This window comes from Dromiciops gliroides, chromosome 6, assembly GCF_019393635.1.
Source record: "Dromiciops gliroides isolate mDroGli1 chromosome 6, mDroGli1.pri, whole genome shotgun sequence".
Classification (NCBI taxonomy): domain Eukaryota; kingdom Metazoa; phylum Chordata; class Mammalia; order Microbiotheria; family Microbiotheriidae; genus Dromiciops; species Dromiciops gliroides.
Genome location: NC_057866.1, coordinates 106,694,165 through 106,709,077, shown reverse-complemented (window position 1 = coordinate 106,709,077; position 14,913 = coordinate 106,694,165). Strand labels below are relative to the sequence as shown.

The window sequence follows — 14,913 nt, the reverse complement described above, 5'->3', positions numbered from 1 at the left end:
GGGTTAATTGCTCACAGGGCCTGGCTCAACCAGGATCCTAGTGGTTCTTCCTAAACCTGTTTCTCTTTCTTCTCCTCCCTGCCCCCTCTCCCCCAGCCATTCTTAGGTACTTTATTGCTCTGTCCTACTCCATCTTCCTCCATAATTTCTGGGCTGTTGCTGGATGACAACTAATGTATTTTTTTTTTTTTTGCGGGGCAATGAGGGTTAAGTAACTTGCCCAGGGTCACACAGCTAGTAAGTGTCAAGTATCTGGGGCCAGATTTGAACTCAGGTCCTTCTGAATCCAGGGCTGGTGCTTTATCTAGTGTGCCACTTAGATGCCCCATACTAATATAATTTTGACATCATGGTATAGTAAATAGGGTACTGGACTTGGAGTCAGGAAGATCTGGGTTCAAACCTTGCCTCAAACATTAGCTTTGTGACCTTGGACAAGACACTTAACTTCTCTGTGCCCCAGCTTCCTCATCTGTAAAATAAGACTCAATCTAACATCCCCTCTGCCTCTAAATTTATAATTCCATGAATCTGCTCTGGATAGGAATTCAGATGACATTTACTACCTGGCATCTTCTTCCTTGTATGAAAGCTCGAGATACCACCAGACAAGGTAAAAGAAGGAAAAAAGGAAGGAAAGAAGGGAATAAGCATTTATTAAGGGCCTACTATGTGTCAGGCATTGTGCTAAATGCTTTACAAATATCATATTTGATCCTCACAGCAATCCTGTGAAATAGGTGCTATTATAATTCCCATTTTAAAGTTAAGGAAAATGAAGCAGACAGAAGTGATTTGCCCAGGGTCACAAAGCTAGTCAGTGTCTGAGGCTGGATTTGAACTCAGGTCTTCCTGATTATAGGTCTAACACTGTCCACTGTACCACCTAGTTGTCTCTGAGACAGCTGGCCAAGAAAATGATTGTCCTCTTTGCCTCCTTTTCTATTTGTCCACCATTGTGAAGTTTCAGGAAGTTGTCTGACACCCCCAGCTCCTGTGAATGGGAATATTGGGGTAGATCTTTATACTCATGGAACTTAGTAGGTCCTCATCAATTGAGATTTGGAGCCAGGATTAGAGGCATATCCCCCTTGAGTCCACGTGGGCATGGTGGTGCATGCCTGTAGTCCCAGGTACCCAGGCTGATGCTGGCTGATCTCTTGAGCTTCAGAGTTCTGAGCCCCAGTGGTCTCTGCAGATTGGGTGTTTGCATTAAGTATGCTGGCAATGTAGTGAGTCCCTGGACCCAGGCCTCTGCCAGATTGTGTAAGAAGGGACAAAGCCAGCTCAGGTTGAAAATGAGCAGGTCAAATCCTGGCACTGAGGGGTAGGATTGGCTGGTAAGTATCCTCTGTACTTCTAGCCTGGGATGGGGTGACCCATTTTTTTTTTTGTGAGGCAATGGGGGTTAAGTGACTTGCCCAGGGTCACACAGCTAGTAAGTGTCAAGTGTCTGAGGCTGGATTTGAACTCAGGTCCTCCTGACTCCAGGGCTGGTGCTCTATCCACTGTGCCACCTAGCTGCCCCACCCCCCCACTTTATTTTTAAAATGAGAAAACTGAAGAGCCAGGAAGTTAGGTGACTTGTCCTAGGTCACACAGGGCATAAAAGGTGGGGAGCAGGCCCCTTATTTTACCCAGGGAAGAGGTAAAGAGGAAGCTACTTAGACCTGTTAGGATGCAGCTTTAATAGGAGTAAATGAATTGTGTGAGCTCATGAGCCAGAGCAACTGCCACACGAGCAGCACATTAGTCTTTTGACTTCTCAGGCCTGGCTGTCTGTTAACCTGATGCACCCTGCTCCACTGTGCTCTGGGGAGAAATTAAAAGCTTTCTTTCATTAGAGTCAGTAAAAGAAAGCCAGCACTTTCATGAAGTGAAGCAATGGCAAATATCATCCCTGGCACCAAGAACACCAAGAAAAGGGAGAGAAACAGTCCTCTGGGGTTGAAATAGTTGCTGACTCTGCGATGGGGTCTGAGCTTGCCAAGGCAGGGACACTGGCCCTGCAGTTTTCATCTGGGAAACCGGGTTCAAATCTTCCCTTCTCAGGTCCCTCTTTGTGATCTTGAACCAGTCACTTCCTTTCTCTGGGCCTCAGTTAACTCACCTGTAAAATGAGGGATTTGAAATAAGATGACCTATGGTCTAGGCAGCTGGGTGGTGCAGTGAATAGAGCCCCAAGGCCAGGAGTCAAGCAGACCTGAGTTCAAAGCTGGCCTCAGATACTTCCTAGCTGTTTGACCCTGAGAAAGTCACTTAACTTCTGTCTGCCAAAGTCTCATCTTTAAAGTGAGGATAATAACAGTACTTGCCTCCCAGGGTAATTGTGAAGATTAAATGAGATAATATTTGTAAATCATTTTAGCACAATGTTTGGCACATAGTAGGTATTTTCAAAATGCTTCTTTCTTTCCTTCCTTCTCTTCTTTCTTTCTTTCTTTTTTTTTTTTTTTGGTGGGGCAATTGGGGTTAAGTGACTTGCCCAGGGTCACACAGCTAGTAAGTGTTAAGTGTCTGAGGCCGGATTTGAACTCAGGTACTCCTGACTCCAGGGCCGGTGCTCTATCCACTGCGCCATCTAGCTGCCCCTTTCTTTCTTTTTTTTTAGGGAAGCAGTTGGGGTTAAGTGACTTGCCCAGGGTCACACAGCTAATAAGTGTTAAGTGTCTGAGGCCGGATTTGTCCTTCCTTCTCAAAGAGGACCATGACATAGGGATGATGTCATGACTTGCACCGAATTGGATTTAAGTGAGGGAGGGCTAAATGGAATATGGGCCAACAGGCTAAACACAATGGGCAACCTTCCTAACTTCTGCCTGAGTAAGAATCTGGCCCCCCCCCCCCAAAAGGAAGTGTTTTTCTTCTCAGTTACAGCACCATCCCTGAATGGGAAGAATACATTTCCGTAAAAACAAAGGGGAAAACACCCTAAAGGAGATCTATAAGGAAGGACACTGTCTTTTGCAAACTTTGGGTCAACTTGTGTGATAGTCTGAACTCTTCTGATTTGGAGGTGATGGGAACAATTTTTTTTTTTTGGCTTTCCCTTTGTAGGAGGAAAGGGAAGTTTAGATTGCCAGTGATGAGAACATAGGGGAACAGGAGATAATACAAACAATTTCCTTGAAATAAAAGGAAAACATATTGTCTTCCTTTACGGTCAATAAAACAACAACAACAACAAAGTGTTTTTTTTTTAAAGAGAAGATAGGGAGGTTGGAGGAACATTTCAAAGTTTGTCCAAATAAGAGGCATTATAATTAATTGGCTAAGAACAGATCAGGATTATAGCTCGGGCAAACAAGTTGGATCCAAAGTCCCCAAGTGGGTCAACCCCAAATCATGAGACCCAGGTCTAAAGGATAGCATCAGAGGCCCAGAATGAGCTGAGGCTCCCTGTGAAAGTTAGGTACCACAACATGGGGTTTGTCTTGTTATTTTTATTTTTTTGTTTGTTTTTGTTTTTTTCAGGGCAATGAGGGTTAAGTGACTTGCCCAGGGTCACATAACTAGTAAGTGTCAAGTGCTAAGGCAGGATTTGAACTCAGGTCCTCCTGAATCCAGGGCCAGTACTTTATCCACTGTGCCATGTTATTAAAAAAATTTTTTTTGAGGCAACTGGGGTTAAGGGACTTGCCCATGGTCACACAGCTAGTAAGTGTCAAGCATCTGAGGCTGGATTTGAACTCAGGTCTTCCTGACTCCAGGGTCGGTGCTCTATCCACTGCGCCACCCAGCTGCCCCTGTCTTGTTATTTTTAAAGCTATGTTGGGGAGAGGGAATAGGAGGAGCAAAGAAGGGGATGAAAATAGTGCTTGGGGAAATGATAACAGAGAACAGATAACAGAATCTATTGCTTCTTTCTTCTTCCAAGAAGGCTAATTTTTGGCCTAGAAAAGAGAACCAAATGGTTCCCTGGGAGTTGAAAATTAAACATCAGGATCAGCTCTCCGTTGAGCCCCATCCTCACTTAAGCCTAAACTCTTCTTCATGACTTTCAAGGGATCTGCAAACACTGAAAGAGCCCGTCCTCAACCACTCCCCATTTATGCGTCAGGAAGCACAGCTGTGAGCCATTCTAAATCCTTAGATTGTAGATGTGGGGTTGGAAGGGACCTTGGAGGTCATCTGGTCTAACCCCTTCATTTTACAGATGAGGCAAATGAGGCCTATTGAGGATGAGTGACTTGCCCAAGGTGGAACAGAGAGCAGAGCTGGGGTTGGATGCTGGGTTCTATGACTCCAAATTCTGCCATCTTCTGTTATAGGGAAGGGCAGGAGGAGGGATTTTCCCTCTTTGGAAAACTCTCAGGTGTTAAATAATAACCATAATGACGCTCACAGCATTGAAAATCATCAGAATTGATCATTGCAGTGACCATTCTTGACTTCAGAGAACTGACAGAAAATTGCCTTCTTGGCAGGTGATGGATCACAGATGTGGAATACGCCATGCCTTGTCATGCATAGTCAATGTGGAAGTTTGTTTTGGGTAGTGGTATATTTTTGTCATAGCACAGGGTACCATTGGGGAGTAGGGGAATCACTGGGAAGCGATCAACAGTCATATAAAAAACCGCCAGTGCAAATTTTATTTTAAAGAAAAATAATCCCAAGTGATTGAGAGAGATCTCCCACCCTGCCCGCCCCATCTCCCAACTGTCTTACCTGTTCCAGGAGACTTCCCCTGAAATCTTTTGCATCTCCCCTAGTGTGGCTAGCAGCAGTGAAGACTTCCCGCAGCCCACCTGGCCTACGATCATGGTCAGCTGCCCTGCACAGAGGAGGAGCTGGTTGACAGAGATAGCAGCAGGGGAGGGCTCAGAAAGTATTCCACATATGCATATCTCGGGGGCCACAAATTTCTGCTTTTCCCCCAACTCCTCTTGGATCACCTCCCCATTGAACTCTCTCCTCGCTCAAGCCTAAACTCTTCCCAATGATTTTCAACTCTCCATAAAACCTGATCTCCTCTGGTTATGTGCTCTTATTTGCCTCCTCATATCCCCCACCATCACTGTAGAGACCTCACTAGTTCCTATTTGCACACCTTTGTACATATTGCCCTGCCCTATCCTGCATTCCAGAGCAAGACTGACTACTGGAGAGAAACTAACTCTATGGTAATTGACTAATAAGAGAAAGAGAATTGGATTCTCTTCACAGAGATGTGGGAGGTCCTCATAAGTGTCAATATGGGCTCTTCTGGTCCATTGGGGCAACTCAGGAGGGTGGGAAACTGAACCTCAGGGCTGGGGGTGAATTGGTACCTTGTGGGATGCGGATGGCAATATTAGAGAGTGTGGGGACTCCATCAGATGTCCAGGTGAAAAATCCCCCTGTGATCTTCATCACCAGTGATCCCCAGCCCAGAAAGAAAACAAAGAATCACAGACAGGGCTTGAGATCCCCAATCTTTTTTTTTTTTTTTTCATCCTTCTCGGCTTTCTCACATACTCTAATTCAGATGAAATATTTCCAGGGAGGGAAGGAGGAGAAGAGATGATCCTTCCCATATGCATCTTCCTAAAAAAGTTAATTCCCTCCTAGGGACTGAGGCCCTTCTTTGGGAAGAAGGTTAAATAACTAGAACTAAGATGCTCCTCCAGGTCTTCTGTTGGTTGTAAAAAAAGCCCCAAAATCCAATCCAACCCAAACCAAACCCTTAAGATCTGCTTGTACTGACAACTGAATAAATAGGCGACCTAGGAGGTGGAAGAAAAGCTCTGGGTTTTCAGGGTTCCTGAAGTCTGTTATTAGAGCCAAGGGCAAGAATCATATTTTTCATGGTGCCAAGATGTAGGGACAGGGAAGGAGTACAGACTCACCCGGACACAGCTGTTGTCTGGCTCTTCGTCAGGCCCTAGATTCTGCAGGTGCCCCATGAAGTTCCTACAGTCATCCCTGGCAGGCCGCTTACGGTTCACAACCTTGAGTGGCTTGGCAGGGAGGGAGAAGGTGGAGAGATTGGGGTGGGTGGGTGCTGCATATGGATGAACTCCCTTCTTCATCTCAGGGACAGGAGAAGAGGAAAAACCTCAGATTGGCCATGGGGGGAACCTACTGAGCATCTCTTCTTCAGAGCAGTCATTCATAAGACACTCCCTAAGGAGTGGGGGAGTCCAACACTCCTTCTCTCCCTCATTACATAGGAGGGGAGAGAGGAGGAGAAAGATCTGGGCATGGGATCCAAAGCCTATGCATGAAAAGGGCAAGGGTAGAGGGACTCACCACTGCCTGAGATTTGCTGCTCTGGCTGTTATAGGGGGGCTCAGGCTGGGAGCACTGATCCTTCACAATCTCCTCACTGGACAAGAACTCACTCAACTTCTGGACGCTGTGGAGAGAGCAGAGGTCTCTCATGTGCTGAGCATGCATACAGTTTAGTGCTAAGGGTGGGGAGGGCAGCTCCTCTCATTCCGGGGCTAGCAGGTGGTGTCTCGACCCAACACTTCCTACTCCTCAGGGGCTCAGTACAAAGAGAAGAAAGCCAGGGCAGGGAGGCTTCTCAGCATCCACAAGCAAGTGGATGTGACTGCTCTTCCCTGAAGTCTGTGGGTGGGGATCATGGGTTGGGGAGGGGAGAAGGAGATGGGGAGGGATGCTTTTATGATCAGGGTCAATTAGTTATTGTTGGGATTAAAGTCTGAGGGCTCAAGCAGTGCATTTCTCTTTCTACCAACCCACACTACCCACTCTTTCCCCCATGGAATTCCTTCTATCACAGTGTATGAGATGTTCTTAGTGACGCCTGGGAGTGGAGGAAGTCACTCAATCCCTTCTCCCAAAAAGTCAAACAGCTCCTCTCCTCTGCTTTGCTCTCCTTTGCTCTCCTCTTCTCCACCTATGATGCCAGGATCTGCCTCTGGAAGTTGAATCAGAAGGCACCTAGGACCCCAGGTGTCTTCTTTGTCTTTAATTCAGAGTTGGATTAGGAGATGGGTATTCATCAACCCCTGGGACCCTCTAACCCATAAAGAAAGAAGAACTGTTAGGAGCTGGAGCAGGACTGAGGAGCCAAGTGGCAGCTGTGTCCTTGTGATTCTTGCCAGTTGTCTTTAATCCTCACTCAGCCTTGCATTTGTAAATCCCCAGGAAGGATAAACTGATAGGCCTTCGTGAATTCAAGCCTGACCTTCTCCCGGCTGCCTGTCCTCATGACCTAAGAGAACTCATTATGGTCACAATGATTTCAGGAAGAGGCGGAGGGGCTGCTCATCTTGGGGTGAGAGGAGAGAAGAGGCCCATCCTCCTGCTCAGTTTATTTCCCCTCCAAATGAAATGGTCTGTGACCCGCTGGGTTACACAGTCTGGTCTCCTAGACACCAAGTACACCCATGAGGCTTCCCATATAGAAGCTCCTGATTCATAACCAGCTAGCCACAACTGCCCTGGAAGGTTAGGAATCTAGCATTTGTGGTCCCCCCCCCCCACCTCGAGTATAGCTTCAACCTGGTCATAGTTAATAATCTTTTAAATAGATTGCTGTAGGTTCTTTTCTAGTATTTTATCTAGTATTCAGTATACTGAATATTTATCAATATTTACTAGAGATATCTTCTAGGGATTATTTCCTCTAAAAAAGAAATTGGTTGGGGGGCAGCTAGGTGGTGCAGTGGATAAAGCACCGGCCCTGGATTCAGGAGTACCTGACTTCAAATCTGGCCTCAGACACTTGACACTTACTAGCTGTGTGACCCTGGGTAAGTCACTTAACCCCCATGGCCCTGCAAAACCAAAAAAAAAAAAAAAAAGAAATTGGTTGAGCCTTAAACAAATGCTCAATGGAAAAAAAAAACCCAGGCCTGGATGGATTTGTATGTGATTCCTATCAGATATAGAGAGAACAATGAGTTGCATCTGTGGTTTTCATATGGAATCCTTTGGATATTCAATGGAAAGCTCCCCACACTGTGCTCTTCTCTGTTAACACCCATTTGGAGGCCACCAGGGTTGCCTCATCAGTATGGGGCAACTTACTCTGCCTGATACCATGCCTGCTTGCCAACTACTCTGCTCTGACAGCTATGTCTCCTACCAGCTTGTTACTGGACAGGGAACCACTTTCCCCCCAGGATGGAAGGACCAGGGCCCATATGGGATTGCCCAATGAGCAAATCTTATAGGAAAAGGTTGGACATCCTTTCTCACCTATGGGATGATTGAGAGTGGGATGGGCTAAAAAATCTTCCCCTTCCTATTGAAACCCAAGAGTACAGTCTACATCCTTCCATCTAGCTTTTGTTGTTCAGTTGTTTCAGTCGTGATTCGGGGTTTTCTTGCCAAAGATACTGAAGTGGTTTTTAATTTCTTTCTTTAGCTCATTTTACAGATGAGAAAACTGAGGCAAACGGGATTAAGTGCCCAGGATCACATAGCTAGTAAGTGTCTGAGGTGGGATTTGAGCTGAGGAAGATGTCTGCTTGACTCTAGGTCCAGCACTCTATCCACTGTAGCACCTAGCTGCCTTGCCTTGATTTGCACTGAAATGTAAATGGCCCTGGGATGGCTAAGTATTTAATTTGCTATCAGTATGAATGACAAACCATATCTTTTCTTGGGGGGTTGTGTGTGTGTGTGTTTTAATATTCAAGCTAGAAATCATTTCAGCAGAAAGGATAATGGACCTGAGTCAAAGGGTCTGCTTTCATATCCCATGTGATTTTTATTACCTAAATGATCTGATAGGATTCACATTCACTTAAATGTTCTGTGTCTCAGTTTCCCTCCCTGTAAAATGAGTTGGCTGCACTATGTAGCCTGTGAGGTCCTTTCCAGTTCCAGGTTTTTGATCCTGTGAAGTTGCCTCTACCAATATCGATTAGCAATTACTCTGTAACTTAAGAGTTGCCTTAGAACATGGAGAGATTCCGTGTCTTGTTTAAGGTCAGAGTTAGTACATGTCAGAGGCAGGATGGGAAACCTGCTCTTCCTGATGCCCAGGCTGGCTCTCTAGTCACTGAGTCTCTCCCTGCACATAGTAGGTGCTTAATGCCTGTCTCTGGACATTGAAGGTGCTTAATAAATGCTTGTTGTTTGATTGATAAGGGGAGGTAGAAGGAAAGAGTCCAGAACTCTCAGAGAGGGAAGGATTCCTATGAGGAAGAAAAACATAATAAGGAAAGACATCCCCCCTCCTCCAGCACATTTCATAATTCAATTAGGGCTAGGTGGTCCAGGAAGAGGGTGTGTTAAGAATCATCCCTTTAACTAGGAAAGTAAGAAAGTCCTGCCCCTGCCTCCTTTCCCTTGCCCATTCCCAGTGCCCTGTCCACAACTTTGGAGACTGAGTAGCCAACCATGCCTTCCCTCCTGGGTCTAGGCTAAGTGGCTAAGGTAGAGCTGCTGGGGATTCAGCTAGTGTAGACCAGAAGAAGAGAGGCTAGCTGCTCTGAAGTCATCAGTCAGTGAAGCTGCATCCCTCATACAGGTGAGCCGAGGTGTGTCCATCCAGATCCTCAGGATAGGCTTCCAGAAAAGGGGCTGTGTTTTCTTTCTCCCTACATGACCAAGGGCAGTGGGGAGAGGGGGTGGGATGGGTGTTTCCTCTTACCTGACCAGAGCTTTGACTGTTGACCGGACCACACTGGACAGCAGGAACAAGGGTGTGACCAGGATGTGGAAGAGGGAGAGAGATGCAAAAGCCACTGATGGGGAGAAGTTAGCTCCTTTGAAGAAACTGACGTGACTCACGAATGTCTGGGGGACAGAGAAACAACATTTGAGAAGTAGGATCAAGGCCTGGGCAGGGGCCCTGGCCCAAAGAGAGAAGGGCTGGTGAGAAAGGGTGAGGGAGGGAGGAGTAGCAGCAGCGGCAGCAGCAGAAGCTTTTGGAACCTGAGGGACTTTTCAGGTGGTCTAGGCCTCATCTCTGAATCACTCAACCATGGGTTTACAGCTGGAAGAGACCTCAAGGGTCAGCTAGTCCAACAGCATTGAAATCTAATAGGAATCAGGGCCACTAAACCATACAGAAGTCTTCCTATGGGATTCAGAAAGCATTAACATTATCTGTGTTCTTGTTGTTCAGTTGTGTCCAACTTTTTGTGACCCTGTGGATCATAGCACACCAACACTATTCATGGGATTTTCTTGGCAAAGATACTGGAGTGGTTTGTCATTTCCTTCTCTAGAAACAGAGGTTAAGTGACTTGTCCAGGGTCACATGAGCCAGTCAGTGTCTGAGACAGATTTGAACTCAGGTCTACCTGACTACAAGCCCAGGATTCCATTCAACCGAACCATCTACTTGCCTCCCCAATCTGTGGTCTACAGTGCTTTTACTTATTTTGTTAAATATTTCCCAATTACATTTTTTGTTTTGCTTTTGTTTTTTTTTGAGCAATGAGGGTCAGTGAATTCTGTGGACATATTTTAGAGGGGGTCTGTGATCTTGGATGGGGAAAAAATTACATCTTTATTTTAATTTAACTGGTCTCCTTTGTAATCCTACATATTTTATTTTATGCCTTTAAAAACACTATTCTGAGAAGGGGTCTATTGGCTTTATCAGGCTTTTAGTGGGGTCCATGACCCAAAAAGCTGAAGAACCCCTGGTCTAGACTATAGATATGGAATCCTTACTTCATGGGTTGATTAGTGTGGCTGAACTGCTTTTTTTCCCCCATCTTTTTTTATTCTTTGTGATAAGATTTAGATCTTAGGGTAGAGGAGAGCAGGGAGTATATATTTGAAAATGAAGGTGATTTAAGAATAAAAGATATCAGTAAAAAAGGTCCCCCCCAGTCAGTAAAAGAGTTAATGTCCTGTACTTCCCTCCTTTCTGCCCTCCCTCTCTCTCTCCCTCCCTCCTTCCTTCCTTCTCTCTTGTTCAGGGAAATAACATCAGGAGGAAACCAGCCAATTAGATAACGACTCTGTTCCTTCAGGCAGTAACTTACGTGCTCTATGTGGTCAGATGGGAAATGGGAACACGGTGATTATGAAACAGCCTCCTCTCCTCTCTAGTCTTTGGTTGCCTTGCCGATTCTAAAGGCATCTATTACCAGGACAAATTGCATTCAGCCTGCGCAGGGCCCAGACAAAGCAGCTGCCCAGAAAGTGAATTCGCAGGCATGATTGAGAGGGAGTGAACTGGGGGAATGTGCTCTTTGAAAACCAAAGCTGGGGCTGAGCCCTGGGGTACAAATTCAGGGCTGGTAAATGTGGGAGTCCTTGGGGGTGGGGTTCTAGGTAGTCTTTGACTCTCCTCTTAGGCCTTAAACCCCGTTCATATACTCGGCAGTCCACCAGTGAGACTGGTGTCATCTCCATGTCCCTGCTTCCTTTAAGACCCAGGTCAAGTGCTACCTGCTGCTAGAAGCCTTTCTTGATTTCCCTTAATATGAGTGCCTTCCCTCCAAGAGTCTCCCCATTTTTCCTCTCTGTATTTGGTTTGTACATAGTTTTGTCTGTTTTCTGCCCCATTAGGCTGTAAGCTCTTTGAGGGCAGGGACATTTTTTTTTTTTTGATAGCCCCAGTGCTTAGCACACGAAGTCCTTGGCACATGCTTAATGTATTCTTGTTAACTTGTTTTGGTTTTTCTTCCCACTCCAACTTTTTCAGCGGGTGGGTAGGCAGTCACTTGAGATGAGAAAATAAGGGAAGCTTTCATCTCAACCCCCATTCACTTTCTTTTTTCTTTTTTTTCTGTGGGGCAATGAGGGTTAAGCCCAGGGTCACACAGCTAGTAAGTGTCAAGTGTCTGAGGCTGGATTTGAACTCAGGTTCTCCTGGTGCTCCTAGCTGCTCCCCTTCCCTCCCCCCCCCCCCCCCGTTCACTTTCAGGAACCTCCTCAAGCCAGCTAAGGTGACCATAGGAAAACTCCAAGTGATGGGTCCCCTTTCAGTTCCATTCCCCTGCCTCCTCTCCTCTCCCTCCCCTCAAGTCCTATAACTTCTTCTCTAAGAAGAAAGAAACACATACTTACAATCAGGACAGCTGCAATAGGGAGTGCTGTGTTCATAAAGACTGTGGACAAAGAAAATAGTTATTTAGAAGAGCTGAATATTTCTACTAAAATCACTATCATGGTCACTCCTATTTTCAGAGTGCTTTAAGTTTTTATCAAGGGTTTTCATTACAACAACCCTGTGATTGGAAGGATAATTATTCCCATTTCACAGATGGCAAAACAGGCTCTAAGAGAATGATTCAGCCATAATTACATAGCTAGTAGGTGACCGAAGTGGAATTTGAACCCAGGCATTTCTGATTTCAAGTTCAACACTAATAATTCTTGGAAAACAATAATGAGCCATACCTCCCATTGCTGTGTAGAGAGGTACAGGACTAAAGGGACAGTGTTGCATGATTTGTCAGTTACTATATTAATTGCTTGGGCTTAACTGTTTTCTTTTGTTACTAGGGATGATTCTACTTCTATCAGTGGAAGATCTATCCAGAAATGACTGTGATGTAAAAGGAAAATGTCTATTTAATAAGACATTAAATAAAAAAAATAAAACAACACATTACCATAACAATAGTTACTAACATTCATGTATTTCTTTAAGGTTTGCAAAGCACCTTAAATATATTATCTCATTTTATCTTCACAACACCCCGGTGAGATAGGTTCTATTATTTTTTACATTTTGCAGATGGGGAAACTGAGTCTGAGAGAGGCTAAATGATTTGTTCAGGATCACACAGTTTTTAAGCATCTGAGGAAGAATAGAAATGTCTGCCTTCCTGAATCTAAGTCCAGTGCTCTCTATCCATAATGCTATTTATGCTGTGATTTCATCTATGATGAGAGTTCTTAACCAGCGATCCATAAACTTGTTTTTAAAAAAATATTTTGACAACTGTATTTCAATGTAATTGCTTTTCTTTGTAATCGTATTTATTTTATTTTGTGAATTTTAAAATGTTACTCTGAGAAGGGGTCTGAGACTTCACCAGATTGCTAAAGAGGACCATAACATGAACAAGGTTAAGAACCCCCTGTTCTATGTGGATGGGGAGCTCTCTCAGCCAATGCTAATCACAAGATTTCATAGATGGTCCTATGGTTCAGTTTCAGAGGCCTCAAAATTCATTGCCATGAGGCCGGCTTGGTAATAAGCCTCCCCAAACTTGGCTAAGTGTCTTTGGGTAACAGACATACATGCTACCACTGGGTCATACTCAAAGCCTTTCCACCTAGAAAGGACCTGTTGGAACTGATGTTCCATTGAGGAAGCCTTTAAGAACTCAAGACATCAGAAGAAGCCTTGGAGTAAGCCTTGAGTAACAACAACAACAACAACAACAATAATAACAGTAGTAATTATGATAACAATTACATTTATAAAGTGGTTTAAGATTTACAAAGCACTTTCCTTACAATAATCCTTAGGCAAAATGAAGGATGGGAAGTGTATGAGAATGGCAACAGTTAGTATTTGGACATGGTAACCTAGTGTGGTAAAATAATGGAATTTGGTAGACACCTAGGGGTCCCACCTGATTGATTTAGTAGTGTTTGAATTGGGTGTGAATGAGAAACTACTAAGTACCCACTTAAGGTGATTAGATGTTTAGCCACACCTGGCCAGCCCTGTTAAACCTAGTTTAAACTTGGCCAACCCTGAGAAGGAGTGTCCTCAGAAGCTGTGGACTGTGTCATCAACAGGGGACCAGTCTCAGCCACACAACTTGAAGGACCTTCCCTTTGGGAGAGGGAGAAAAAAGTAGAAAAAGGGACTCTCAGCAGGAAGTTTGGTCTTTTTTTTCCTGTAGGTAAGTTTCTAGGAGGAGACTGCTGAAAGGCCGCATAGTTGTTTCCTATTGAAACCATGGACCCCAGGTGGTGAGTTAATAAAAACGAGTCTGGCTCTTTGAATTAGCTGAGCTGGAAGCAAGTTTGGGGATTGCATAGGCCTTTGCTAGGGTTAGGGAGCTTATCCATTTTTATTTTTCTCTATTCCCTTGTCCTTGACTTTATTAATTTCACCTTTCCTGTGTATTTTATTCCCATTAATGAAACCTGATTTGTTTGTGGAAAAGAGGCTGTCAATCCCCTTTCTTATTGGCCTGGGAGAAATAACTAAAAAAGGCAGTTCAGAGGGGAGGAAACTTTGGACCTAGAGGTCCCTCATTATTTTCTGAACCCCAATATTATGGAGAGCCACCCAATGACCTCTCCCCATATTAAATTTGGCCTCTATGCTAGTTAGACAAATCCAGATCCTGGCTCTCATTTACCAGACATCGTCTTCTGGGTCTGCCTTGTTTGGGTTTCATTAGTTGAGCTATCATATCATCCAAAAGAGGATGGGTGGAGGGTGTGTGTGTGTGTGTGTGTGTGTGTGTGTGTGTGTGTGTGTGTGTGTGTGTGTGTATATGTCTGTGGGTATGGGGGTGGGGAAATGAATGATGCAGAGTTCTTGAATCATCTGGTTCCCTTAGGACATTGCCCTTCTTCTAGTATTTTGCAAAAGTTCTTCATTATGATTTCAGAGGACCACTAATGAAGAATGTCACCAACTAGTTATGAAGCACTGAGGTAGTAAAGTAGAGTGCTGGGCTTGGAGTCAGGAACACCTGGGTTCAAATTGGACCTCAGATACTTATAAGATGTGTGAATCAGGGCAAGTCACTTAGCCTATTTTTACCTCAGTTTTCTGAACTGAAAAATGGGGAAAATGCTTGATAATGCCAATTTAAATGTATCCTATTAAAACAAATAGCTCTTAAAGGCGGGGGGGGGGGGGATGGAGGGAGGGAGACAGAGAGAGAGGAAACAGACATACACAGAGACAGACAGAGACAAAGAAGCTTACATACTAGGAGTGGGAGGCAAAGGGGGAATATGGACAAATTACTCTAGGAAATTTTTAGGAGAGATAGAATACTCCTAAGCTGGGGGGTAGGTTGAGTGAGTGTTGACTCCCTTGTTGGATGTGGGGGGTGACTCCTGCCT

General features: G+C 44.8%; 1 protein-coding gene across 10 annotated transcripts in view; it reads right to left on the bottom strand.

The window, feature by feature from the left end:
- The window catches only part of ABCC8 (ATP binding cassette subfamily C member 8), a 124,279-nt gene that overhangs the window by 44,562 nt on the left and 64,804 nt on the right, over positions 1 to 14,913 (bottom strand). For 9 of the 10 annotated variants that reach the window (XM_043969971.1, XM_043969972.1, XM_043969966.1 and 6 more), the window contains 6 exons: positions 11,935 to 11,975; positions 9,557 to 9,702; positions 6,235 to 6,340; positions 5,832 to 5,942; positions 5,274 to 5,349; positions 4,672 to 4,777 (listed from right to left, as the gene is read on the bottom strand). In XM_043969971.1, the coding sequence (XP_043825906.1) occupies positions 4,672 to 4,777; positions 5,274 to 5,349; positions 5,832 to 5,942; positions 6,235 to 6,340; positions 9,557 to 9,702; positions 11,935 to 11,975 (586 nt within the window). The remainder of the gene's footprint in view (positions 1 to 4,671; positions 4,778 to 5,273; positions 5,350 to 5,831; positions 5,943 to 6,234; positions 6,341 to 9,556; positions 9,703 to 11,934; positions 11,976 to 14,913) is intronic. The other variant, XM_043969967.1, reaches the window with a different exon arrangement.